The sequence below is a fragment of the Pezoporus occidentalis genome, unplaced genomic scaffold (genome assembly GCF_034315485.1).
Source record: "Pezoporus occidentalis ecotype Australia unplaced genomic scaffold, CSIRO_AGI_Poc_V1 ctg219, whole genome shotgun sequence".
Classification (NCBI taxonomy): Eukaryota; Metazoa; Chordata; class Aves; order Psittaciformes; family Psittacidae; genus Pezoporus; species Pezoporus occidentalis.
In genome coordinates this window covers 923,292-949,753 of record NW_026914062.1, presented here as the reverse complement: position 1 = coordinate 949,753, position 26,462 = coordinate 923,292, and the positions used below count along the sequence as shown (strand labels likewise).

General features: G+C 54.4%; 1 protein-coding gene across 5 annotated transcripts in view; it reads left to right on the top strand.

Moving 5' to 3' along the window:
- Positions 1–26,462, top strand: part of AGRN (agrin) — a 105,632-nt gene that overhangs the window by 70,314 nt on the left and 8,856 nt on the right. For 3 of the 5 annotated variants that reach the window (XM_062620103.1, XM_062620105.1, XM_062620106.1), the window contains 24 exons: positions 5,377–5,598; positions 7,094–7,288; positions 9,181–9,381; positions 10,760–10,905; positions 11,070–11,175; positions 11,466–11,579; positions 13,659–13,823; positions 14,169–14,312; positions 14,637–14,761; positions 15,086–15,191; positions 15,323–15,706; positions 15,855–15,989; positions 17,223–17,350; positions 18,993–19,107; positions 19,254–19,373; positions 19,544–19,900; positions 21,204–21,396; positions 22,194–22,409; positions 22,773–23,002; positions 23,709–23,843; positions 23,985–24,081; positions 24,476–24,640; positions 24,937–25,048; positions 25,934–25,945. In XM_062620103.1, coding sequence (XP_062476087.1) covers positions 5,377–5,598; positions 7,094–7,288; positions 9,181–9,381; positions 10,760–10,905; positions 11,070–11,175; positions 11,466–11,579; positions 13,659–13,823; positions 14,169–14,312; positions 14,637–14,761; positions 15,086–15,191; positions 15,323–15,706; positions 15,855–15,989; positions 17,223–17,350; positions 18,993–19,107; positions 19,254–19,373; positions 19,544–19,900; positions 21,204–21,396; positions 22,194–22,409; positions 22,773–23,002; positions 23,709–23,843; positions 23,985–24,081; positions 24,476–24,640; positions 24,937–25,048; positions 25,934–25,945 — 3,923 coding nt within the window. The remainder of the gene's footprint in view (positions 1–5,376; positions 5,599–7,093; positions 7,289–9,180; positions 9,382–10,759; positions 10,906–11,069; positions 11,176–11,465; positions 11,580–13,658; positions 13,824–14,168; positions 14,313–14,636; positions 14,762–15,085; positions 15,192–15,322; positions 15,707–15,854; positions 15,990–17,222; positions 17,351–18,992; positions 19,108–19,253; positions 19,374–19,543; positions 19,901–21,203; positions 21,397–22,193; positions 22,410–22,772; positions 23,003–23,708; positions 23,844–23,984; positions 24,082–24,475; positions 24,641–24,936; positions 25,049–25,933; positions 25,946–26,462) is intronic. The other 2 variants (XM_062620107.1, XM_062620104.1) reach the window with 1 other exon arrangement.

Genomic DNA, 26,462 nt, shown 5'->3' with positions numbered 1-26,462 from the left:
TTCACCACCATGCAGCTCCTGTGCAGCCCATGCCATTCATTTCTCCTCCCAGGGTAGTGCCAGTCCCAAGCTCCTTCCATGCTTTCCCCTCCATGCCTGCCATGCTGGCTTCTCTCAGCTCCAGGTATCTCCATAAGGAACTCTAAAGACTCTTTGGACGTCTCACCGTGTCTTTGTCTTGTCTCTGGGAGCAGCTTTTGACCTTTTCCAATGGATGCTTTATCAGGAGGATGCGATAGGATGGGCCTTGGTGTCCTTAGGATGTGGGGAATGTCCAATTTTAACATCATTGCACAGAGACTGAAGGAAGTGGAACACAGCCACTGGGTTGATTTGTATGAGTTGGACTGTTTCATTTCAGCTCAAATTGGGTTTTGCTACATCTGGAACTGTGTCCTATTACTCTAAGCTGCTGTTTCACAAGGTATCAGCTGTATCAAACCTTCTGAAACACTCAGGATGGAGGCCCCATGTTGTGGACCTGTTTTGTTGGCTTTGTGCTCCTGCGGTGGGTTTTGAATGCTGCCCAGCCCCAGCTGCTTGAAACCCCTTTTGTCAGGCTCCCAAAACCACGCTCAATACAACCACAAGCTGTGAGTTTTAATCATCCCTTTCACTGGGTTTCTGATGGGTGAATGATGAGGAATCGCTTCCCCACGTTCTCCCTATAGGGAGATCAACACAGGCACCTTCCAGTCCTCTCTGCTGCAGGGAGCTTGGTGCTGGATGGCAACCAGGAGCCTTGCCAAAGCCTGGAACTCATTTTCCTGCCCTGTTGTGCCACTGTGGAGGTGTGAATGGCCACTGGGGCTGGCATGGGGCTGCTCATGGCAAGGCAGGCTGCCTTGGTGCAGGGGATGAAGCAAGGTGCCTGTAGCTCCTGAGATGCACTGGGGCCAGGAGATGGTGTTTGCAGCTGGGTCTTTAGGTGCTGGTGCCTTGGGCTCTCTACAAACCCTTCCTTTATCTCCTTTAGCATCAGGACCTTGCTGAGGCTTCCCAAATTCCTAGGGTAAGCAGAGGGCTCACGGCACACACACATCATTCCCAGCCCGTTCAGTGCAGTGAGGCCCGTGGGCAGTGGAATCTGGCCCTATACATCTCTTTCATTTTAGCCTCTCTTCCTGCAGGCGAGGGCAGCAGATGTGCACATCTGCTTTCTGGAGCTGCGTCCTTATGGGGTGGGAGCAAACAGAGCCTGGAATCCAGGGGAGCAGATCAAAGCTGAGGCTTTCACCTCCAGACGACGGCTCCAGGCAGCCCTGTAGCGAACCACCATGAGGCGTGGGCAAGCCTTTGGTCTCCCCATCAGCTTAGGAAAGCATGTTCTGTCTGAGCCTGTTGGAAAGAGAGCACGTCCTCCTCCGTGGCACCAGTTCTCAATGTGAGATGGGAAATGGGTTTAGAAATGGAGATTTGGGGTGGTGATGCTGCCTTCCAGCTGGTGTGATAACACTGATCGCTGCTGGTGGTGCCAGCTTCTCTCCTGGATGGATGCTTCTGCTGGATGCAGGGTACAGTCCTCACGGGACACTCAGCAGTGGGTGAGAACAGGGGATGAGGGAGCCGCAGGCTCTGCTTGCATCCAGCACTCCTAGTGGGGAGCATGGGGACTTCATCCATGTGCCGTGAGGATGCAGGAGATTCATGGAGCTGGGGAAGGAAAGGGAGAAAGAAAGGAAAGGGAAAAGGAAAAAGATAAAGAAAAGCTAAAAGAAAGGAAAGGGAAAGGGAAAAGGAAAAAGAAAGGGAAAGGGAAAAGGAAAAAGAAAAGGAAAAATAATAGGGAAAGGAAAGGAAAGGAAAGGAAAGGAAAGGAAAGGAAAGGAAAGGAAAGGAAAGGAAAGGAAAGGAAAGGAAAGGAAAGGAAAGGAAAGGAAAGGAAAGGAAAGGAAAGGAAAGGAAAGGAAAGGAAAGGAAAGGAAAGGAAAGGAAAGGAAAGGAAAGGAAAGGAAAGGAAAGGAAAGGAAAGGAAAGGGAAAAGGAAAGGGAAAAGGAAAGATGGGCCATTAGTCTGGTCACAGCATTATAATCTCTCACATATACATGTCTAAGGAGCTCTAAGCTCTGCTGCTCTTTTCCTGCAGCAAGGCAAAGGATGCAAAGCCAAACAAAACAGTCCAGGCCTTGTTTTAATCCTTCTCTCCTCTGAGACCGTGATGGTGCAGCTGAGAACGAAGGGATGGGATGAGACCGATGCGGACAGGAGGTGGAGGGAAGGTGTCTGTAGTTGCATCTGTCTTCTCCTCCCTGCCTCTCTCTGCTCTTCCTTCCCTGTCTTTCTCCCTCTGCTTTCTCTCTCTTTCCTTTCTCGTCTGTGTCTTGTGTTTTACAGTGTTGCCTGTTTGGAGGAAGGAATTGTGTCCTCGCAGCACCCTCCTGCTCCCTACCCGGACATCTCTGCTAGGAGGTCGGCTCTCTCCCCTTCTCCATAGCCAGGGACAGTCCTGGCCTCTTCTCACTGCTCCCCACCTCTCTAGTTTCGCTTGAGAGCCCCAGGGATGGAGACATTGCCCTGGGTTTGCTCCCATCCCTCATCCCAAACCCTTCCTGCTGGAATGGAAATGCCTCGCAGTGCCGTGGGGTCTTGTCCGGTGCTTGCTGTGGCTTGACCCTCCGAGGCACATGAGAGTGGGAGCAGAGGTGGGTGCTGTGAGCTCCCTGCTCCTTAGCAAGCCCCTCTTTGGCTGGTCCATCAGTCTGGACTGCTCCTGGTTGATCTTACCTCTCCTTGTGCCCCCAACTAACCCTCCTTTCTTCCCCACCTCCTCCTTCCCAGAGACTTCTGCCTGCCTGGGTCCGTGCTGCTTGTCCCTCTGCTCTCCATAGTGTGTGTCACGCTTGGCTGTGCAAGTCCAGTGGGAAGGGGACCCACAGGGATTGCAGATCCCCCAGTTCCCAGCAGAGCACCACGTGCCTTTTGGAAGCACTGAGGAACTGGGCTGGAGATGTGGTTCTTCCCTTGGGATGCTCCCTGTGGAGCTGGTGATGGAGCCCGCTGGGTGTCACGGGCACAGATTGATGGGGTGTGATGGGTTACAAAGCAGCTTCAGAGCCTCTTCTCCATAGCCACCATCAAGCAGGGCTTGTAGGAGACCTCAGTGTCCCCAGGGCTTGCTTGGCCCTTGGCAAAGCTTGGTAGCAGGTGGGGATCGTGCCTTTGAACCCATTAGGGTGCAGGGTGAGCATTTTCCTTGCTCCGTGCCTCAGTTTCCCTGCCTACAGAAGGGCCAGGAATCAAAGGAGGTCTTGATTATAGCACAGCTTGAGGTCCTTGCTCAGTAGGCCCTCATTATACCCACTCACATCAAACCTGGTGCCAGAACCTCCGTTGACATCTGCTGGTACCCAAGGCTGAGTGTGGTAATTCACAGGCTGAGATTCAGGCTGTGAAGCAGCTTCACGTGCCCCATCTCTGCAGGTTTGCTTGCTCCATAAGAGCAAGGGATGTCAGGGCAGTGCTCTCCATCAGGCCTGGCACCTCCCTGCACTCTCACCCTTGCTCCCTTGCTCCCCAGTAGAGTGAATTTGGACTTCAAATGAGTTTGCTTTATGCTTAGCTCATTGCATCCTTACTGCCTGCGTCCAGCAGAGGAGCTTTCCCCATGTGTCTCTGTGTTTGAGGGGCATCGTTATGGTATGGATGTTGCTTCAGAAAGGGGAAACACAAGCAGGAGATGGGAGCAGCATCACAGGGCTCAGCACAGCAGGGAGCTGGTCCTTGGGAACTGCTCACAGGCAATTCCTCTGCAGGAGAGCTGGGGTGCAGTTGAAAGGGCTGGGATGAAGTAGTGCCCATGTGCCTGAGCTGTCCCCCTCTTCCCTGTTCCTATGCACACCTTTGGCTCTAAGTTTCGGCTTGGTAGGTCCTTCCCAAAGAGCCAGATCCCATTGGCTGTGCCCATGGGCCATTTCTGACTGGTTGAGAGCATGCAGCCAGGCTCCTGAGGGCTCGAGCCTTGCTCTTGGTCCTAGCATGGGAGGAAAACAGACCTGATGCCCTATGCCATCAGGCTCTGGAGGGCTTTGCCTTTCCCACCACGCTCTGTGCCCACCTCGCTCTTTGCTGTTGGTGGGGCTGTGTCTGCCCGTTGCATCCATCTCCTCTTGGCTGCATTGTCTGTTCCCCACATGTGTTTTGTCCTGTGTCCTTGTCGCTGTTCCACACAGATTAAATCTGTGTCCTTTCCTTGCCCCATGTCCTCAGGGCTCTTGTCTTGAGGCACAAGAAGGGGTTGTTGGCAGTGCTGGGGTTCCCCCCAGCAGCATGGTCAGTGCTTCTGGATGGTAGAGAGCATTCCTGATGGGAAATGCAAGCAGGCTGGGAAGTGGGGGGGAACCATAGGTAGAGGTCCATAGGGAGTTGGAGGCAGCCTTTTCTCTTTGCTATCACCATCAGTGGTGATGGGCATCCTGAAGGGAAGGTGCCATGAGCTTGGCTGACTTAGATAAAGCAGCTCCAGTGTGTGAGCACAGGGGACTGCTGCTGCCTCTCAGCCTGCAATACATGCTATGGGGCATCACCCATCCCTAGGGAGCTCGATGCCCAAGGACTGGGCTGAAGCAAGGACACCAGCTCTCTTCCTCCCGCTGCCCAGCAGCTCCATGGCCTTTCCAGCATCAGCTTCCAAGAGGAGGGCACGGGAGCTGACATGGGGAGAGGAGAAACAGGCCTTGTGGTGCATTCCAATGTCCTCTCCAGCCAGGTCTTCCTGGGAATTGCCACAGAGGGTATTAAATGAGCTGTTCAGGAGGATGCGGACCTCAGTGAAGGGGATGAGCCCTCTGTGAGCTTTGTGGCTCCCGGTGCCAGGAACAATGTGAGGATGTGCTGAGGGTCCTGGAGCACCAAGAACCACACTGAGAAGGGCTTTCTGCTGCCTCTTGCCCTGCCCTCTGCTATAGAGCTGGTCATTCAGGTCTGACTTTACAGGGTTGTGGCACCACTGCTGCTTCCAAAGCGCCCGCAATGAGGAGCATCAGTCGGTGTTGCCCTCCCTCAACACATGATGTGAGCTGCTGGGGACACCCAGACAATGGGGTTTGGTGCAGGAGCCCAAAGATGATCCCACTTTTAGCCAGCCCTTTAAGGCAGAGCGTAGCAGGGATGGGAATGGGATGGAGTCAGGAATCCCCATCACAGCGTGCAGGGAGAAGACCTTGTGCCTGCTTCCCATCCCTAACCTCTGCCACGCATGGGGACGATGCTGAGGGTGGCATGGAGGGTGCAGGGTGCCACGGCCAGGACCAATGTGCATTTGCCACGGCTTGGGGGAGGCAGGCGCGATGCTGGGGACGCTGGCATGCCTCGCTGCCGCGATGCTGTGGGGAGCCACGGCTTCAAACCAGGGCCTTTCTCTCTGTGCCCCTCTGCAGACCTGGGCACGCCGAGCCCGTGCCTGAGCGTGGAGTGCACCTTCGGGGCCACGTGCGTGGTGAAGAACCAGGAGGCTGTGTGCGAGTGCCAGCAAGTGTGCCAGGGCCGCTACGACCCGGTGTGCGGCACCGACAACCGCACCTACGGCAACCCCTGCGAGCTCGACTCCATGGCCTGTGTGCTCAAGAGGGAGATCAAAGTGAAGCACAAGGGGCCCTGCGGTAAGAGCTGAGCCCGTTGGAACCCATTGCCATGGACAGGGACCCCTTCCACTAGAGCAGGGTGCTCCAAGCCCCTGTGTCCAACCTGGCCTTGAGCACTGCCAGGGATGGGGCAGCCACAGCTTCTCTGGGCACCCTGTGCCAGCGCCTCAGCACCCTCATAGTAAAGGATTTCTCCCTAATATCACATCTAACTCTCCCCTTTGTCAGGTTAAAGCCGTTCCCCTTCTCCTGTCCCCACATCCCTTGTCCAAAGCCCCTCTCCAGGTTTCTTGTAGCCCTTTTAGGCACTGGAAGGCTGCTTTAGGCAGTGCCATTCCCAACCTGCACTGCTGCAGACTTTGTGCTGTAGATAGAAACCTCCTGTCCAACAGTCTGCACAGCCCAAGCAGGGGGCTGTAGCATCTTCCCTCCCCCGTGCAAAGGCAGCAGCTGCTGTGTGAAAGAGAAATAAGAAACCCCATCTTGGAGCCAAATTCCTTGTGCACTGAATGGCAGGGAGGGAAGAGGGTGTTTGAAGGGGAAAATGAAGCCGTGAATCAGTAAATACCCAGGAGCCAGGGGATGCGCTGGCTGGAGTCTGGTCCCTCCTGCGATGGGTGATGGCTCATTGAGTTATTAGGAAGATAAACGTCTTCCCTGACCCAGACTGCACATGATGTGTGTGTTTGCAGCAGGCATGTGAGAGTCCCTCTATGGGATGCATCAGTGATGTGGATGCTGCTGTGTTATCCATGTGCCCAGCACTGCTGTGCCCTGGTGAACTAATGGAAGACAGTACCCACCTTCCCAACTGATTGCATCCCACCCTAGTGTGTGAATCCCGCTGCCTCTCTCCCCTTGGACACAGGCTGCTGGGATGCTGCTCCCTCCTCCCAGGGCTGGGACTGATTTATCACTCCTCATATTCCCCCTCCACTCCATGCTCTCTCCCACCTTCTATTTAGCCGCACCAGCACCGGTGACACTTCATCACTGTTAGTCCTGGTCCTGATGGCTTTTATGAGTAGTTACTGCCTCGGAGCCTGACTCTTCCTCCTCCTGCAGCCCTCACCTCTGCTCCTTCCCTTGCACTGCTTCCAACAAGGCTGCCTCCAACGGCATCTGCAGCTTGAGGAGGAGGAGGTTGCAGTGGGGCTTTATTTCATAGAACAATGGAATGGTTTGGGTTGACGGGAGCTTGAAGCTCAGCCAGTTCCAACCCACAGGGACCCCTTCCACTGGAGCAGCTTGCTCCAAGCCCCTGTGTCCAACCTGGCCTTGAACACTGCCAGGGATGGGGCAGCCACAGCTTCTCTGGGCACCCTGTGCCAGCGCCTCAGCACCCTCATAGTAAAGGATTTCTTCCTAATATCACACCTAACTCTCCCCTTTGTCAGCTTAAAGCCGTTCCCCCTTGTCCTAGCACTACATGCCCATACCGACAGCTCCTCGCCATCCCACACCGATGCCGTGTGCTGCCCTAACCTGCTGCTCTTGTCCCTTGTGTGCACAGAGCGCTGCGGCAAGTGCCAGTTTGGAGCCATCTGCGAGGCGGAGACGGGGCGCTGCGTGTGCCCCACCGAGTGCGTGCCCTCCTCGCAGCCCGTCTGCGGCACCGACGGCAACACGTACGGCAGCGAGTGCGAGCTCCACGTGCGCGCCTGCACCCAGCAGACCAACATCCTGGTGGCGGCACAGGGAGACTGCAGTGAGTCCGGCACCGTCCCCTCCTTCCCTCCTCTCGTTCCAGTGGTGGGGCACAGAGGATGCTCTGCCCCGTTGGCCACCTGGGTCCTGCTGAGGTGCTTGGATGAGCCCATCCAAGGCTCCCCTTCTTCCCTCATCTCATTCCAATAGCATGTTAGAGAGGATGCTCTGCCCCGTTGGCCACCCAGGCCGTGCTGAGGTGCTTGGGTGAGCCCATCCAAGGCTCCCCTTCTTCCCTCCTCTCATTCCAATAGCATGTTAGAGAGGATGCTCTGCCCCGTTGGCCACCCAGGTTCTGCTGAGATGCTTGGATGATCCCATCCAAGGCTCCCCTTCTTCCCTCCTCTCATTCCCATGGCATATTAGAGTGGATGCTCTGCCCCGTTGGCCACCTGGGTCCTGCTGAGGTGCTTGGATGTGCCCATCCAAGGCTCCCCTTCTTCCCTCATCTCATTCCAATAGCATGTTAGAGAGCAGATGCTCAACCCCATTGGCCACCCAGCCCTGCTGAGATGCTTGAATGTGCCCATCCTGTAGCCCGTGGGTTTGCCTAACCCTAACCTTAACCCCAGGGTTGGGATGTGGAGGGGGTCTCCCTAGTGTTCCTCCTGATGCCTTTAATGGTTGCTTTGAGGACTTCCCAGCAGGATCAGCTCCAGGATAACAGGGAGTCATGGTTTAGACCCAGAAGCAGGGATACAGGGATGCCCAAGGGCCTGGCCCTGAGCTGGCCACTTGGACACCCTCCCTGAGGCTTTTCACCTTGTCTGGTGGGATTTTTCCCTTTTGGCTTCACAAGAATTAGGCATTTTGGGTCTTTCCAGCAGTTTCTCCTTTTTAACCCCAGCAGTTATGCTTTTCCCGTCATAGATGGTATCTGCCCTCTGAGCCAAGCAAAGAAACCGGGTTAATAGCCACTGAGCCAAACAAATCGGGTTAAAGCCATGTTAATAGCTACCATCAGGACTGAAAGCATCGGGGGTCTGTTTGATCACACAGTGTGTCTCAGTAGCTTTCCCTTCCCTCCATCCCCTGGGGTTAATTCCTCTTTGCTCATGTGCTTCCTCCCCACTCCCCAGCACAGGGAACTGTCTGTGCTAATTTCTTAATGAATTAAAAGCCCTGCCTAGGTTCTTCATTAGGGTAAATGCTCCTTTGGTTAAAGCAATGCCCTGAGCCTCATAAAACCTGTCCAGCTGGGGCTGGTGTTCCAGGGATGAACTGTGCATGGAGATGCTCTCTACATTTGGGAGAGAACAACTGAGTGTGATAGATCACTCTTGGTGCTGAGAACAGGAAGAGGCTGAAACCAGGATACACCATGAGAGTAAATGGGATCTATTACTGGTGCCCTAGAAACGGTGTTGGACACAACAGCTATGGGTGTTGATGGGAATCAGGAATGCTCAGGACTGACACAAGGAGGATGGAGAGAGGAAGGGGCTGCTCCCTTTTCCAAAGTGGCAAGGGATAGAAGAGGAAACAGCCTCAGGGCAGGTTTAGATGGAGCTGAGGAACAATTCCTTCCCCAAAGGGTGCTCAGGCATTGGAACAGGCTGCCAGGGCAGGGCTGCAGGCACCGTCCATGGAAGTATTCACACACCATATAGACCAAGCCCTCAGTGCCATGGGTTAATGGTGGCCTTGGCAGTGCTGGGGGACGGTTGGACTTGATCCTCTTAAAGCTCTTTTCCGATCCCATTGATTCCATGATTCCATAACTCCACTGCAGTCTCTTTGCATGCTTCAACCAACCGATACCAACCCGCCCTGGCCAAGGAGAACTTCTTGCTTTGGAGGGCGCGTTCTCCGTGGTCCCCACCTCTCTGACATGGGGTAGCTGACCACAAAGACCCTCTCAGTGCGTGACCATGGTTCCTCCCTCTGTCCCAGAGTCCTGCGGCAGCTCGGTGTGCTCCTTCGGCAGCCGCTGTGTGGGTGGGCAGTGCGTGTGCCCGCGCTGCGAGAGGCAGCCCCTCGCCCCCGTGTGCGGCACTGACGGCATCACCTACCCCAACCAGTGCGAGCTGCGCGTGGCCTCCTGCCAGCACAAGAAGAGCATCGAGGTCGCCCGCATGGGGCCGTGTGAGGACGGTAGGTGGGAATAATGGGGAGGGAAAGGGTGAGGATGGGCACAGTGCGCTGCCCTGTGACACCCTGACATCCCCATCGGGTCCCAGTGATGCTCTCCTTCCCTCCCGGCACCCTGCGCGCTGCATCCCTTTCCCCTTGTCTTCCTGTATCCAGCGGTAATGAGAGGTGACACCTCCTAATGAGCAGGGCAAGGAGCTGATGGCTGCTTGAATTTCACACTTCAGCAAGTCACAGGAAACAGAGGTGTTCCTGCAATAGGGAGCTTGGCTGCTGCTTGGCTTCCCTCTGCCCCAGAGCTGCTCCCGTGGCCAGGATTGACTCGGCACTGAGCACCGAGGTCCTGGGGTTGGCTGTACCATGCTTGGTCAGGCTAAGAGCTAAGAACCTGCTGTTTTCCACTGCAGGGGAATAGCTCTGGGTTAACAACGGCTGAGTCCAAGTTATAGGGTGCTGACCTGTTGAGCTGATATTCTCTGGCTCATTGCACATGTAGTCTTCGCTGGAAAGGACTTCAGTGCCATGGCAGAGCTTAGGCAGAGGAGAAGACATAACATGGTGTTTGATCACAACCCTCCTTGGGGGATTTCAGGCTGATGTCCCTCTGGGAAAAGATCTTAAATAATTCCCTGTGTAATGCCAGATCCCAGCCTTTGATCACTCAATAAAAAGGGCCAGGTTTTCCTTTCTCCGCCCCTCTTCCCCTTTAAGGAGCCTTTGAAATCAGGAACACCTCTCTCTTGCTGCTGGAGCTCTGAGCATCTAATGGGGAGGCAGCCAGGCTAGGGACAAGGTTTATATGTTGTTGTGAAGTTCAGTTATGCAGATATTCATATTAACCCCAACCCCATCCCCATCTGCTTCCTATGTCTGTATTATCGGCAGCAATCTCCCTGCTGCACTATGTATCTGGGAGGGCAGAATGGGAAGGAATCAGATCAAAGCATGGAGTTAAGCTGTCACTAAGTCAAGTGACATCCCTTCCTCCTGTGTGTGGCTATTAGATATCTGATCTCCAGGTAGGCTACAGGGTGCTGGTAGCTGCAGGATCCTTGTGTTAGGTGCTGCAGTGATGCTGTGGAGAGGGAGATCTCAGGCCAAGTGCTAAGGAATCAGTTTGCAGTTTTCATCACGTAGGTTTAGCACTGTTGTGACAGCAATGGGAGAATCTGTGTTCTCCAAGGGAGGACACAGATTGAGGTCCACAGAGGTCCAGCGTAAGCATCCTAATATATATGGGCCCAGGATCCAGAGGTTGCAGAGGTTTGATCTGCTGTGACTTGGATGGGTCTGTGGCCTGCAAGGGCACAGCCTCATGTCAGGGCTTTGGCCCCATCCCCTCTGCTCTCCCCTTTCTCACCATCATCCTCCTTCACTGCAGAGTGTGGCTCGGGGGGCTCGGGCTCCGGCGATGGGTCTGAGTGTGACCAGGACCGGTGCCGGCAGTATGGGGGCTGGTGGGATGAGGATGCAGAGGATGACCGCTGTGTGTGTGACTTCACCTGCCTGGCAGTGCCACGCAACCCGGTAAGCACGCTCAGCACCTCCGGGCTGCACGCTGCTCCCCTCCTCTCTTCTCCCTGGTGCCTTTCCCGCATGCTTCCTGCGCAGGAGAGAGCATCCCGTGGATAAGGAACCTGCCTTCCTGTGCCATGGGCTGCCCTCAGCGGCTTCCATCCATGTCCTGGCAGGTTTGTGGCTCTGATGGTGTGACCTACACCAACGAGTGTGAGCTGAAGAAGACACGGTGCGAGAAGCGCCAGGATCTCTATGTCACTAGCCAAGGAGCCTGTCGTGGTGAGTGCCCAAAGGCAGCCAGCCTGGTGTCCTACAGGGACCTGTCCCCTGTCCCTGGGGCTAAGCAAGGAAGTGCTCACTAAGGATACAGCAATGTCTGTGTTGGTTTAGCTGATCCCTGCTGCATCATTCCTGTTTCACGCCCTTTGCTTTCCCTTACCAAGGGTAGGACCTCATCTCATCGCTTGTTCCCAGCGTCTCTGCAAGGACCATGTGGTTTTGAGGGATGGTTCATTGGGAATGCTGCCCTGTGCCGAGGATAACCTCTGCCTCTCTGCCTTCCTCTGCAGCCACTGCCACAACCCCACCACCTCTCCTGGTTGTGCACTGCAGCCAGACCGTCTACGGATGCTGCCCAGACAACATGACCTTGGCGCTTGGAGTGGGTGCTGCTGGATGCCCCAGTGAGTGAATATTGTGTTCCTATCTTGGTGTGCATGAAGGACCTTCAGGGATGGCTGGAAGGCAGGAGAGATGGGTGGAGCAGGGATTTGGGGTCCCATCCCATGGGAAACATCCCATTCTTCTGCTAACTGGTGACTCTCGGGCTCCGTTTACCCCCATCTCCAGGCTCCCAGCGTGCACACATGGAGATGTGCACACGTGCTTCACCTTCTGTATCTACTAGTGATGCTCTTGCCCTTGCAACAGCCCCAAGTCAACTGCCAGGTCTAAATCCTTCTCCAATGCAGGAGGACAGGATGGTGGCATCCCTGGCAGTGCTCAAGGCCAGGTTGGATGGGGCTCTAGTGGAAGGTGTCCCTGTTCATGGCAATGGGTTGGAACTGGATGACCTTTAAGGTCCCTTCTGACCCAAGCCATCCTGTGATTCAGCTGCATCCATGCTGGATGCTCCAGAAGGTGCCTTAGGGCCAGAATGTGCCTTCAACCCATTGCTAGAGGCTGAAGGCTTTTCACTGGTCTGAGTGACACAAGTATTGCTCATATCCTTGCAGTGCAGGCTGAGGTGGAAGAGAGCTTTCATGTTCACCTTCTGCGGGCCACCCATGGCTGGTGACTGCAGTGTGCAGGAAGCTGAGCTGGCAAATGCTTCATTAATATTTATTAAATGATTATCAGAGCCTGCGCTTAAGCAGGAGCAGCACTTTGAAAGGCATTAGCAAGCTCTTACCAGCTGGGGCTGTGACCGCCCATTAGGGAAACCCATTACCCTGTGGAGACATGGTTCACACCATGCTTGGGCCTGGCTGATGCCCTCCTGATGAGACTGTAGTGCTCTTTAATGCACTGTATCATTTAACAAGCAGTGTTCAGAGAGGGTCCAGGGATGGCCTGGCAGGAGGTGCATGGAATGGGCTGGATGGATGCTGGAAGAGCAGGGAGCAGAGCCATGAGGAGATGGCCAGGGGGATGTAAGGGAGGACACAAGCATTCTGCTTCCAGCATCACCCTGCCAATGGTACCAGTATTCCTGTGTCTCTGATGGAACTCCTGTCCGCCACCCTCCAATCCATGGACACAGCTTCCCAACTGACTGGGATTCATTATCCCACCAGTTTCTGTCCCACCTATGTTGGCAGCAAGCATACGTCAGTGCGATGCCAGATGGCACAGGCTCCTCTCATGAGGTGAAGAGAAGACCCTTTATTGAGATACAGCTCAAGTTTTATAGCCCCGGCCCCACAGGGTGTTACACTGCAGTTTTCAGTTGCCTTATTTCTATATAGAGTATTAATCACAAGATTATGACATTATTGCTATTCCTTTGCACAGCCTTATCTATGTTCATCTTATGACCACACTATTGCTAACGCAGCATCTTATAATCACATCATTGCACACGCAGCGTCTACACGTTCCATTCTTGTGCAGAGCCAGTTCCTTGTTCTTTCTCCTAGTTCCTTTTCTCTTCTTTATTTTTATCTCTCCCAAGGCCTGCGTCCAACCATCTGTATGAAGTCCCAGCCGCTGCCCCCATCCTCCATGCATCAGGATGTAATTACCACTTAGCTTGTAGCCCCTTGCTGCCTGTTCTGGACATGCCATTTCCCTGCCTCTGGAAGGCTGGGGTTGTGCACATGCACCCACCTTGCTGCTCCTGCGTTCTCCCTTTCTCTCCATCTCTGCCCCACGTCCCCTTCCCACTGCTCCCTGGGGATTAAGGCAGTGTCTCTCTGTCTATCTTTGGATCGCTTCCCTCCATCAAGTTCCTAATTAATGAATTAATAATAAACTTCTAATAGCTTCCTTCCCCTTTGATGTTAATGAGAGAGGAGTTCTTGATGACAGCAAAGCAGGCAGGTTCATCCCTGGAGGTTTAGTTCCCCCCTTGTAGATGGAGCAGAGGAGAAGTGTTGAGAGCAGATGGTGAAACCTCCTTTTGCCCACCGTGGTCCAGCCCTGGCTGAGCATCTCAGTGGTCCCTCCACCACGATGCAGATGCCATGGCAGGGGGTTGGATCTAGATGATCCTAAGGTCCTTTCCAACCCAAACCATTCCATGATTCTCTGTTTGCTCACAGGTACCTGTCAATGCAACCCCTATGGCTCCTATGGAGGAGCCTGTGACCCCACCACGGGGCAGTGCTCCTGCAAGCCCGGCGTGGGGGGCCTCAAGTGCGACCGCTGCGAGCCCGGCTTCTGGAACTTCCGTGGCATCGTCACCGACAGCAAGAGCGGCTGCACCCGTGAGTGTGGCCACCACCCCATCCCATAGGGGTGCTCCAGAGCATCCCTCCTACGAGGAGAGGCTGCGGGAGCGTGTTCTGTCTAAAGAGAATGGGATCTCATTGAGGGGCTCTTCATCAGGGACTGTAGCGATAGGACAAGGGGTGATGGGTTCAAAGTGAAACGGGAAGTTCAGGTTGGATGTAAGGAAGTTCTTCCCTGTGAGGGTGCTGAGGCGCTGGCACAGGGTGCCCAGAGAAGCTGTGGCTGCCCCATCCCTGGCAGTGTTCAAGGATGATCTTAAGGTCTTTGGATCTGCTTGGATCACCAGCAAACGAGTGTCTTCTTTCCCCTTTCTTGCCCAGCCTGTAACTGCGACCCGGTGGGTTCAGTGCGTGATGACTGCGAGCAGATGACTGGCCTGTGCTCCTGCAAGACTGGTATCACTGGCATGAAGTGCAACCAGTGTCCCAATGGCAGCAAGCTGGGCATGACTGGCTGTGAGAAAGGTGAGGTGCCAGAGGGATTGTGTGGGGCACCAAGAGAGGGTGCTTGGATAATGCTGATCCTGGAAGAAAAGCATCCCTTCCACCCTGGATGCTTGTGCTTTGGGATGAAGGGGCCTCCATTCCTGGCTGGCTTCCTGTTATCTGTGCATAAGGGACTCTGTCTTTTTGGGGAAAGACTGTCTTGTCCATCAGTCTGAACTGGGAGAGCCAAGACCTACTGGGAGGAGAGAGGGATTTCATTATATAGCCTGTTTTTCTTCATGCTTGGTATGTGCTTTGTTGATCATCTCTTCCCATCTCTTCCCCCTTCTCTCCCTCCCCCAGACCCATCAGCCCCCAAATCCTGTGAGGAGATGAACTGTGAGTTTGGGGCCTCTTGTGTGGAAGTCAATGGCTTTGCCCATTGCGAGTGCCCGTCCCCGCTCTGCTTGGAGGCCAACATGACCAAGGTTTGTGGGCCTGAACAGCGTGCTGGGGATGGGTGGCCCATTGGGATAGTGTGGGCAGCATGACTGTGATGGCTCTTTTCCACCCCAAGAAGCAGGAGGGGACGTTTGGTCACTCTTTGAAGAGTTGTAGATGTCTCCCAGCAGAGGTGGATGCTCTGAGCATCATTGCATCATTGCTCCTGGGCTTCAGCAGTGGTCCCTCTGTGCTCACCTCTTTGCTTCTAAAGGACCCTGCAAAGCTTCCAGCACTTAGAGATGGGTTCATTTTGCCCAGTGCTTGGAGGAGGACAGAGGCACAGCTCACATTTCCCCTCTGTATCCCAGGTGTGTGGCTCTGATGGTGTCACCTATGGGGACCAGTGCCAGCTGAAGACCATCGCCTGCCGGCAGGGACAAGTCATCACAGTGAAACACATGGGGCAGTGCCATGGTGAGTGTCCACTGCTCTCAGTCCTGTGCCACACACTGGACGTGGGCTTGGCTGTGGTTCCTTGCTGTGCCATGACTCTTCATGGCAGGGAAGATGCATCCTTACCCGCCCTGTCCTCCTTCTCCTTTCAGAGTCCATCACTCACACCAGCCACATCCCACCACCAACACCACTGCCAACAGCGCCCTTGGACAAGTTGATGCTCCCTCCACCACTGCGGCTCACCACCCAGGCTCCGGAGCCCACCGAGCTGCCCACCAGCTCCCTGTTGTTGGAAGCCAAGCCTACTGAAAGAGGTCACCCTACAACGAGGCGCATCACCACTGCCAGACCCGCCACCACCCCATGGATGACCCATGGGGTGTATAAGACCACTGTCCGCCCTCTTTCCACTGCACCAGTGGTCCTGGCCACCACGCAGCCTGCCTATGTTGAATCAGGCAGTGCAGAAGGCAGTGGAGACCAGGAGATGGGTATCAGTGGAGACCAGGAATCGAGTGGGGCAGGCTCTGCCGGTGAGTGTGCCCTGCTTAGGCTTGGCTTGGCAGGTTGGTTGTGGGCTAAACCATACCCTGTGCCACTGACAACGTGAAGCTGCGAAGCTCTGACACGGAGGTGAGGTCTTACCTCCTGCTGGTGAATGCTCCTCTTGATGCCCTGCAGGGGAAGAGGAGGTGGAGGAAAGCCAAGTAACTTCCACCCCAGCCATCGAGAGGGCGACGTGCTACAACACCCCGCTGGGATGCTGCTCGGATGGCAAGACTGCGGCTGCGGATGCTGAAGGCAGCAACTGCCCGGGTGAGTTTGTCCCTAGGGATGGGCTCTGGGGTCCCATTCAGTGATCAGGGGTCAGACTGAGCTCTTGTAGGGTGCGGGAAGGGATTGATGCAAGAGGATGCTCAGGAGGAGATGCTGAGCCATGGATGTTGTGCCCATAGCAGCCAGCAGCCACCCTGCTGCTGAACTGAGAGCCAGGGAACTCTCTTTCTTCCCATAGGTGACCACTTTCTTCCTTAACAACTTGCCCAGTGCTCTACCCAGGCTTCTGCAGAGCTCCTGACTGGCACTAGGGACGATGAGGCAATTCCTTGGATTCCCATTATCTATGTTGATATCTATAAAGGCAGCTGGGCTGACCAGGACCAGTTTAGCCCCATGGGAGAGCAGCCGAGCCCCAGTGTCTCTGCTGGGCATCCTGGGGAGCTTCTTGACTCCTGATTCCCATGGCCTAGGTGGGATCTGTCTTGTCCTTTCACAGTGTTCACATTGAGGAAACACAGAGCTACCCATGCTGGGTCACAGTATAGGCTGTCCTGAATATACATCCTTGTTACCCTAAAGCTTGTTCCTCTGGGGCCATCTCTCAGATGCTTCCTCACTGTGGTCCTTCTCAGCTGTCCCTCTGCCAGCAGAACATCCCCTTTTCCTATGGACACCACATTTGAACCCACAAAAGCATGACTTCAGGGAACCTCCCGTGTGGCTACCCGCAGCGGGGATCTTCTCTAGGTGCCTCTGCACTCCCACAGCACCAGTGGGAAGGGAACCATCCTTTGGGTTCCTCTTGCACTTTGAGGCTGGTTTCCAAGGCTGACCACAGCCTGTTAGCTGGGCACTTCCCTCTCCCAGCACAGCTCTTCTGCTTGTCCAGAGCCCACTTTTCGCCCTCCTCTCTGCCCCTGTTTGCATGCACATGTGTGATCCTGCCGTGTTGACTATGTGCTGCTCTGGCTAATGTCTTTCTCTTGTTACTCAGCCGGTGCAGGGGGGCTGCTACCCGGGCCGGAGCTCAGAGGAACCCGTATGGTAAAAGCTGCCATCTCCAGCCTGGTCTTTGCCATCTGCTCCAGCACCCCTTGATACTAATCCTCCATGGTGCAGACCCATCCAGACTAACCCCAACACTGGCACTACCCGCACACTGCCATCACCCTTTCCCCCCAGGGACTCGAATGCTGTCAGCCAGACACCTGTCCCCTTGCCCACAAGCTGACTAAAGGCGTTTGTCTTGTCTGCCCTTCCATTCCATAGCTACCAAAGTCTTCCAAGGAGTCCTCATCTTGGAAGAGGTGGAAGGCCAGGAGCTGTTCTACACACCCGAGATGGCTGATCCCAAATCAGAGCTCTTTGGGGAGACAGCAAGGAGCATTGAGAGCGCGGTGAGTCCTTTGCACTTGATCATGGATGCATAGGGCTTTGGCATGGATAGGGCTTTGGCAGAAGAAGACAAGACCCTGCCCACCTCTATCTGCGCTATGGTGGTCAGACAACTGAACTGTGGGTCTCCTGCTTTGCCTCCCTCCTTGTTTGTGATGGCTTCTGGAGAGGTCTCTTGTTGCTGCCTGTCAATGGGAGCACAGCGACCTCGCTGCAAAATGTGTTGAGCATCTTGAAGGAGCATTGCTCCGTGTTGTTGGTTTTGGGGTTTATTTGAGATGGGCTTAACCTACAGAAGCTGGGGGGGACACAACTTATCACTAAGTGTTATGGGCACTTGGGAGTGTAAAGCGATGATGGGGCAGTTCTAAGAGATACCCTGTTTGAATTGTGTGATCTCTTTGTAGCGTGTTATTAGCCTCTACCACTTGGTGTGTCAGTTGGGTCCATCCTCTGCTATGTGATGGGTCAAAAACCAGCCTTTTTCAGCTTGATTTTGGTGGTAGGGATGTTCTAGGAGTAGTGGACTTTGCATGGCACTGTGTACATCCAGGTTTGGGAGCAACATTATAGTGTGGCATAGCAAACACAGAGCATCTTTGTGAGGAGATTCATGTATTTAGAGCTGGTTCCAAGCTGCATTTAGAAGTTGGCAAGCCCTCAGTACAGTCATATAAGCAGATTTGTGCCTGGCATATGGACCATATGGTTCGTGCAGTTCCGTATCACAAGAGCAGTGTTTCCCAATACAACAGCGGCTTCTATCTGAGGATGCAAACAGGCACACAAAAGCTTCATCCATGGATCATCCATTCTTCCCCCCAGGAAGGCTGTTTTCCCAGGCTGGAGGATAGGAAGGCATGGCACAGGACCCCTGTCAATGCTCCTGCCATGGCCCAATGCTGCAGAGCCTGTTGTCCCTGTGCAAGTCGCATTCAAACGCCCATGGATGTGATGTGCTCCTTCATCCCTCTGAGATCCCTATTCCCAAATATAACGCTATTCCATGGGACCATTAACCAGTTATTACTTTCTTCTGTGTTTTCCTTGAGGGAAGGACATGGTGGCCTCTGGCTGTGATGACTTCTGGGGCTCCATGAGGCTGGATAGGTAGCCTGCAGGGGTATTAAAGCCTGACTGTAAGCCTTGGACTGCCACTGTCTCCTTCCTCTGACTTCAGACAAATCCTGCAGTGTCTGAGAGCCAAGTATTAAAAGGCAATCAGGTACTTAAAGATGCAGAATGGCCTCTTATGGGATTTTCCCAAGGTTTACACAGCTTTAGAAGAGATCAGAAAGACTTAGATGCTACACAGTAGAAAATCCCTGTATGAACTGCAAGGTGTCTCTAGTCTGCCTCTGTTCTGCTCTTCTTCACCATGGGAATAGCTCACTTCCCTGCTCTATTTCTGGAGCCTGTTCTTACCTCTGACTGCAGGCCGTAAAGAGTAGGGACCAGATGAAGTTATCATCATAGGCAATGGGGCTTGTTCTCTGCTTGTGTCACTTGGATGCTCGCAAAGGTTTGGATGTGAAACCAAGGAGACTCGCTGGGATTCAAGCTCTCCTACTGAAAGGCCCCATCTCCTTGGCTCTCCCCATTAACCAGTTGGTTTCTCTTCTCCCCTTCACTTCTGACCAAAAGCTGGATGAGCTTTTCCGCAATTCCGATGTTAAGAAGGACTTCAAGAGCATCCGTGTCCGAGACCTGGGGCAGAGCAGCGCTGTCCGTGTCATTGTGGAGGCCCACTTTGACCCAGGTAAGTGCTGATTCATCGTGGAATGCAGGCAGAAGCATTCCCTGGGGATAGGAATGATTCAGATCCATTGTGAGAGGTCATGAGAGGGAAGCTACCAGGTAGACACGCATCTTCACTCTTCCCTTTCTCCTCCTGGTTATGGTCAGCCACTTCCTACACAGCAGCGGATGTCCAAGGGGCCTTGCTGAAGCAGATCAAAGCTTCCAAGAAGACAACCATCCTGGTGAAGAAACCCCAACAGGAACATATCAAATTCATGGACTTTGGTGAGCCCCGCTCTATCTGTGGCTACTTCATGCTAGGGTGGGAGGAATAGAAGGGCTCAGCGCAGGCAACTCAGTGCATGACCTTAAGGTCCCTTCCAACCCAAACCATTCTATGACTCTATGCAAAGGGTTCCAAAGCACCAGCATCAATCTGCATTATCCTGTTTCAGACTGGATCCCCCGGCTCTTCACCACCACGGTCACCACCACCACGGCCACCACCATGGCGCCCGCCACCACCCGCAGGTACACCACGGCCGCCCCTGCCACCACAGTCCATTTCCTGCGCCAGGACACCATGGGCAGACCCAGCACCAAGATGTCAGGAGCTCTGAGCACCAGGAGACCTGCATCCACCCTCCCGGCCACCACGCGTCGGAAGCCCACACGCCAGCCCCCTACCACGAAGAAGCCCTCACGTCCCTGTGACTCTCATCCCTGCTTGCATGGTGGCACATGTGAGGATGATGGGAAGGAGTTCACCTGTAGCTGCCCGGCTGGCAAAGGGGGAGCTGTGTGTGAGAAAGGTACGTGCTTCTGACCAGTGTTGGTCCATACATACAATGGACTTGACGGTGGTGATGGAGAGATGCTGGGAACAGACCCAGCCCCATAACATCACCAGGCAGGGGTCAATTCAACTGGCATTGTTAAATCAGCCAGAACACTGTGCGTGTTAAAAGGCAAGCACAGCAAGGCTGCAGGGGAAGAATGGGTTGCCCAAGGAAGTTGTGGATGCTCCATCCCTGGCAGTGTTCAAGGCCGGGTTGGATGGAGTCTTGGGTGACATGGTCTAGGATAAGGTGTCCCTGCCCATGGTATTGGCTTGGAACTGGGTGATCTTAAGGTCCTTTCCAACCCAAATCATTCTATGATGCTAAGAAGGTGCCTGGAGCAATTTCTTCCTGGCTTCACTTGTGCTACATCAGTGCCTCAAAGCATTGGAGATTGAGCTTGTCCTTTTAATCTCAGCTCATGGCATTGTTGCTCTCCTGAAGCTATTGACTGGTTGTGAACGTGCCAGAGGCAGGTAGTAACTGTCCTCTCCTGCACTAGATATGTGCTGATAGTAGCTGCTAAGCAAACAGCTCCATCCTGACAGCACGTTTAACCAGAGCTGCTGTTGGTGACTGTGAGCTCCCACAGTCACACTAGGGGCTTCTCAGTGCTTATTCCTGACCAGCTTTGTCCATAAAGCTCTAAGCTGGAGCATTCAGAGCTGCTGCTGGATGTGGGTATCCAGCAATAGGGTTTGGTTAATAAGGTTAATAGGGTTTGGTCTTCCAGATCCCTTGGAAAATCTCAGCTGCACTAAATAGAAGCCTGAAGTGATGAATGTAAATCATGTGGGATTCTGGGATATTTATCCCAGGGGTTTTATCTCCTGATAAAATCTATCTGAGGAGCAGGGGAGTTGAGTTACGAGGAACTAACTGTGTGTGCAGCAGGCGATGTGATAGCTGAGCATGGAGAGGACCAGCAGCATCGGTCCTTAACTGGGAGGAGGTGGTTGGGGCATCACTGAAGCTGAGTGCTGAGTGAGCAATACCACAGATCTCTAAAGCCTGGGAGTAATACTTAGGGTCATGCCATCATGAGAGGAGTTGGTTCATAGCCAATATGAGTGTCTGGGAGGGGGTAACTACATAGAAGCATGGGTCCAGAGGAGAGTGTGAGCTTCTTTGTGCTACTTCATAAGAGCTCTCTCTGTTGTGCAGGTAGGAAAGAGTTCACAGGCTCATGTAACGCATTTATTTCCTCTCCATCCTTCTGTGTCCCTTCCTCTGCTTCATCCCCCCTTCCTTTCCCTACCCACCCTGGCTCTTGCAGCTATCAGGTACTTCATCCCCAGCTTCGGTGGCAAGTCCTACCTGGCCTTCAAGATGATGAAGGCGTACCACACCGTGCGCATCGCCATGGAGTTCAGGACCGTGGAGCTCAGCGGGCTCCTGCTCTACAATGGCCAGAACCGTGGCAAAGACTTCATCTCCCTGGCGTTGGTCGGCGGCTTCGTGGAGCTCAGGTGGGTGCCCTCAGCCTTGTGTGGTGAGGAGGAAGCAGGGAAGCTGTGAATGGTCCTTGCAGAGCATCAGGAGGACGCTGGGCTTGAACGTGGAAGCTAGGAAACAGCAGCATCAATGGACAAGAAGAGTGGTTTTCCCAATGTAATAGGAATGCGAATGGGACTTAATTCCCTTATTTCAGTTTGAAGTTTGGAAAGCTGTGGGAGGTTGGGTTTTTTTGAGCAAGGGAAAGGTCTGGTTTTGGTGCTGTTTTTGTACTGGAAAAAGAAATGCAGGGGGAGAAAGAAAGGAAGAAAGGCCCCGTAAGTGTGAGCATGAAGTTACTTTTCCCATCCTAAAAGCCAAAGGTGCAGACTCCACCTTTTGGTGAAGAGAAGGCTTCTAAAGGGGAGTCCTTAGAGCAGCTCCAGTGCCTAAAGGGGCTACAGGAAACCTGGAGAGGAGCTTTAGACAAGGGCCAAGGGGAATGGCTTTAACCTGCCAGAGGGGAGACTGGGACGAGCTCTCAGGCAGAAGCTCTTCCCTGTGAGGGTGCTGAGGCGCTGGCACAGGGTGCCCAGAGAAGCTGTGGCTGCCCCATCCCTGGCAGTGTTCAAGGCCAGGTTGGACACAGGGGCTTGGAGCAACCTGCTCCAGTGGAAGGGGTCCCTGCCCGTGGGGAACTGGATGAGCTTTAAGGTCCCTTCCAACCCAACCCAGCCTGTGGAAGGGGGACACAGCAGCCCCCGTGCCATGGCACAGATGCCCCTTGTCTGCAGGGTGGCACAGCCCCAGGCCTCCTCCTCTTCTGCTCCAGGTTTAACACTGGCTCTGGCACGGGCATCATCACCAGCAAGGTCCGTGTGGAGCCCGGCAAGTGGCACCAGTTGGTGGTGAACCGGAACCGGCGCAGTGGGATGCTCTCAGTGGATGGGGAGCCCCACGTCAGTGGCGAGAGCCCCACAGGCACCGATGGGCTCAACCTCGACACGGACCTCTTCATCGGGGGAGCACCCGAGGACCAAATGGCTGTGTGAGTGAGGGTGCGGGTGCTGGATCACTGCCCTGGGCATCGGCCCATCCCTGGCAGTGTTCAAGGCCAGGTTGGACGGGGCTTGGAGCAACCTGGTCCACTGGAAGGTGTCCCTGTTCATGGCAATGGGTTGGAGCTGGATGAGCTTTAAGGTCCTTTCCAACCCAAACCATCCTCTGCTGCTGCGGGCAGAGCATCCCTAGGGGCTGAGCCCTCCGTATCCAGGCTCCGGGTGGTGGTTGGAGCGTGTTTGTGCAACGGAGCATCACTGGGTACCGCAGCCTGACCCCATTGCTTGGGATTCCCCTGCAGTTTTGTCCTTGGGGACAAACCCCCACTGACTGTGTCCTCTTGTGCCCTCAGGGTGGCAGATCGGACCACGGCCACCACCGGCCTGAAGGGCTGCATCCGCCTGCTGGATGTGAACAACCAGATGTACGACCTGCGGGAGAAAGGCAGTGATGTGCTGTATGGCAGCGGGGTGGGCGAGTGTGGCAACGACCCCTGCCACCCCAACCCCTGCCACCACAGCGGCATCTGCCACGTCAAGGAGGCTGAGATGTTCCACTGCGAGTGTCTCCACACCTACACTGGTACGTGCGGATTGTGCTGGGGGGTCCTCATCCCACTGCCGGGTCCTGAGGGATCCCAGAGGCGAGCTGATAAAGGAGATGGGTTTGGATGGGGGTCAGATGGGTTATAGCACTAAAAAGGTGGGGGTTTTAAGCCAAAAGCTGTGAGACCTTGTCCCTGGAGACGTTCAAGGCTGGATGTGGCTATGGGCAACCTGATCTAGTTGGAGATAACCCTGCTCATTGCAAGGGGTCGGACTGGATGAGCTTCAAGGTCCTTTCCAACCCAAACCATTCCATGGTGTTATGGGCTACAGCAGAAAGGGATGTGGTGTGGAGCATCAGCAGTGGGTTAGAGGGAGAAGAGTGGGATGAAATCACATCCATTGAAGTCAATAAATGTAGAATCCTGTTGATATTCACATAATACTCTCTGCCCGTGGCAGGAGGTTGGTCCTTTCCAAGCCTAACTATTCTAGGATAACACAAGGGCCTGGATCTGTTTGTTCTCATGCACAAAAAAAGTTTCCTCTTGCATTTTAGGCGTGTAATTTTGCACAGGTATCGTTTGCCATTTGTGGGGCTCGCTGTGGGGTGCTTCTGCATCATGGGAGCCCAATCTGAGAAGGGATTAAAAGGCCGGCAGTGCATCAGGAGACATCAGAGACGTGTCCATCCCCTGTCGGCTTGGGATGCTGGTGTGACAAAGCTTCCCCTTCTGCTGCAGGTCCAACCTGTGCCGACGAGAGGAACCCCTGTGACCCTACCCCCTGCCACGTCTCTGCCACCTGCCTGGTGCTGCCGGAGGGAGGTGCCCTGTGTGCCTGCCCCATGGGCCGGGAAGGAGACTTCTGCGAGCGAGGTGGGATGGGAGCGGGTTTGGGAACGGGGTGGAACTGAAGGTGCTCATTGGCCCAGCCTGGGGGGGTGACCAGAAGGCTGTGGGGCACCGTGCGGAGCTGCTTTGCCTCCTCTTCCTCACCCTTCCCCTGTCTGTGCCCAGTGACAGAGCAGGACCACAGCATGCCTTTCCTCCCGGAGTTCAATGGCTTCTCCTACCTGGAGCTGAATGGGCTGCAGAGCTTCGTTCCTGACCTGCAGTAAGTGCCTGGGAATGCGAGAGGGGCAGGCGAGTGCAGTGATGTGGAGACAGAGCTTGTGCCTGCTTCTCCCTAGAGGTCTTCCCTTTGCCTGCTGCAGGTTTAGTCCAGAGGGAATGGTTGGGTTTGGTCTTAAAGGTCTTTTCCAACCCCGTTGATTCTATGAATGGCATTGCCAGAATCCCTGCAGGCAGCCCCGTGCCCTGGGTGCTTGGTGTTGCAGCAGGCAGGGTAAATAGGCAGCACGGAGCAGCATCCTGAGCATGGCACATGCATCTTTTACCTAGCAAAGGTGCCTTACAGGGCTGGCATCTCTGCTGTACCAGGCAGGCAGAGGTATTCCAAGGGCTTGGGATGTTGGATGGGAGGGTATCCATCATACTTCTCTCCTCAGGGACAAAATGTCCATGGAAGTTGTGTTCCTGGCCAAGAACCCCAGTGGTATGATCTTCTACAACGGCCAGAAGACTGATGGCAAAGGGGACTTTGTGTCTCTGGCTCTACACAATGGTTACCTGGAGTACAGATACGACCTGGGCAAAGGGGCAGCTGTGCTCAGGTAGGGCTTGGGACCTGCTCCTCAGGGTGATGGTGATGGCAGGGGCACGAGGGACACGGTGGCTGTGGCATCCAGCACTGGCTTGGAGCTCCCCTCCATGCAAACCATAAGGAATGGGGGGAAGCAGGCTTCATGCTTGGCTGCTTGGTTGGATGTCCCTTTGTGGGACAAGGCAGAGCTGGTTCCACCCCTGCTTTGTCCCTCTTTCCCCACCTAAAGCTGGGCTCTGTGTGCCCCCGCAAGCTGGTCAAGGGAGCTTTACACCCATGTGTCTTCTCCTCCCTTCCCACCACCAGGAGCAAAGAGCCCGTTCCCCTCAACACTTGGATGAGCGTCTTGTTGGAGAGGAATGGGCGCAAAGGGGTCATGAGGATCAACAACGGCGAGAGGGTGATGGGGGAGTCCCCGGTAAGTGATGGGCCAGGGAGAGCTTCCAGCCTTGTTCCTCCCATGTGTGAGATGACCTGAGAAGTCCCAGGTGCTTTTACATGGCTTTAGGGGTGGAGGAAGAGTGGGGAAGACCTTGGGAGGCAAAGGATGCTGTGGGGCAGAGCTTACCTCCCTCACGGCTACTCTGCAGCCTGGCCCTGGTGCTGTAGGACCAGCTCTTCCAGCTCTTCCTTTCTCCTTGTCCCCATCACACAAAGCCTCACCTGGGGGCTTTGGTTGCAGGGCTGTGTTGGACTGAGCCCCCCTACCCACATGGACACCCCTGCCCTTTGTTGCAGGTCCTTGCTTGTTCCTTTGGACCCTTTTTGGTCCAGGCTGTGCCCGTGATGCTGGGCTCAGTAAAAGCCCATTGCAGTGTTGCTGCTCAATCCATTAGTGCCTTCTCTCCTCTGTTCCCAAGCTGGCAGCTTACCTCTGACTTTTCCCTATTCACTTTGTCTCTGCACAAAGAGCAGCTCCTGGGGTCCCATAGCAGGGCTATTTGCCTTTCTTTCATCTAGTTTTTCAATGGGGAAGCTGGTAATGCAAGGAAAACCCCAATTGCTGCTGAACTCATCCCTAATATCCACCTATAAGTGCAGCCCCAAGGGTAAGCAGCATTCCTACAGAAGAAGGGCTCTTTTCCTCCCCTAATTCATCTCTCCAAGCTTCAAGCTTACCCTGGTTGTCAGCCACCCCTCCTGTTGCCTTCTGCAGCATCCCCTGCCCTTCCCTATCTCCCCGGGGCACTGGTGCTCTTGCAGCCCTGCATGGTACGATGTTACCCACTGATGTCCCTTTTCTCTCTTTCTCTCCCTTTGATTTTCACTGTATTTTTCCCTTCCCCTGCTGTCTGGATCCCAGAAATCCCGTAAGGTAAAGATAAGTATGACCCACTGCAACCTCCATCCCATCTGCCATCGGCACGTGTTCCTTGTTTTCCATCCAGACCTCAGTGTTCCATCTGACCAAGCAGTTTTAGGATCTCTGTAGATTTAGAGACACTCCTTTCCTTTTCCATCATTAGTTTTCCAGCCAGTCCTTGCATTTTGTTTCGGAAGCATTTCAATCCATCCGGTCATGTTTCTCGTGTTAACTCCACAAGGCATTAGCTAGTCACTCATCCGACTGCATCCCTGCCTCGCTGCTCTGCCTCTGGGTCCATCCCAGGAGCTCAGGAAGGGATGTTGCTCCTGTTACGTGCCCAGTGATCCATGGGGCTGAAGACCCACCTAGTTTGGGCTGCAGGGTGACAGCAAGGAGTCTTTCTCCTCCAGACACACGTGAGATGCAAGAGAACCTCCTCTAGCTATTTACTATAGGGAACCCAAGCTGAATAGGAATGCTTTGGGATGTAGGGAACCCAAGCTGAATATGGAATGCTTTGGGATGT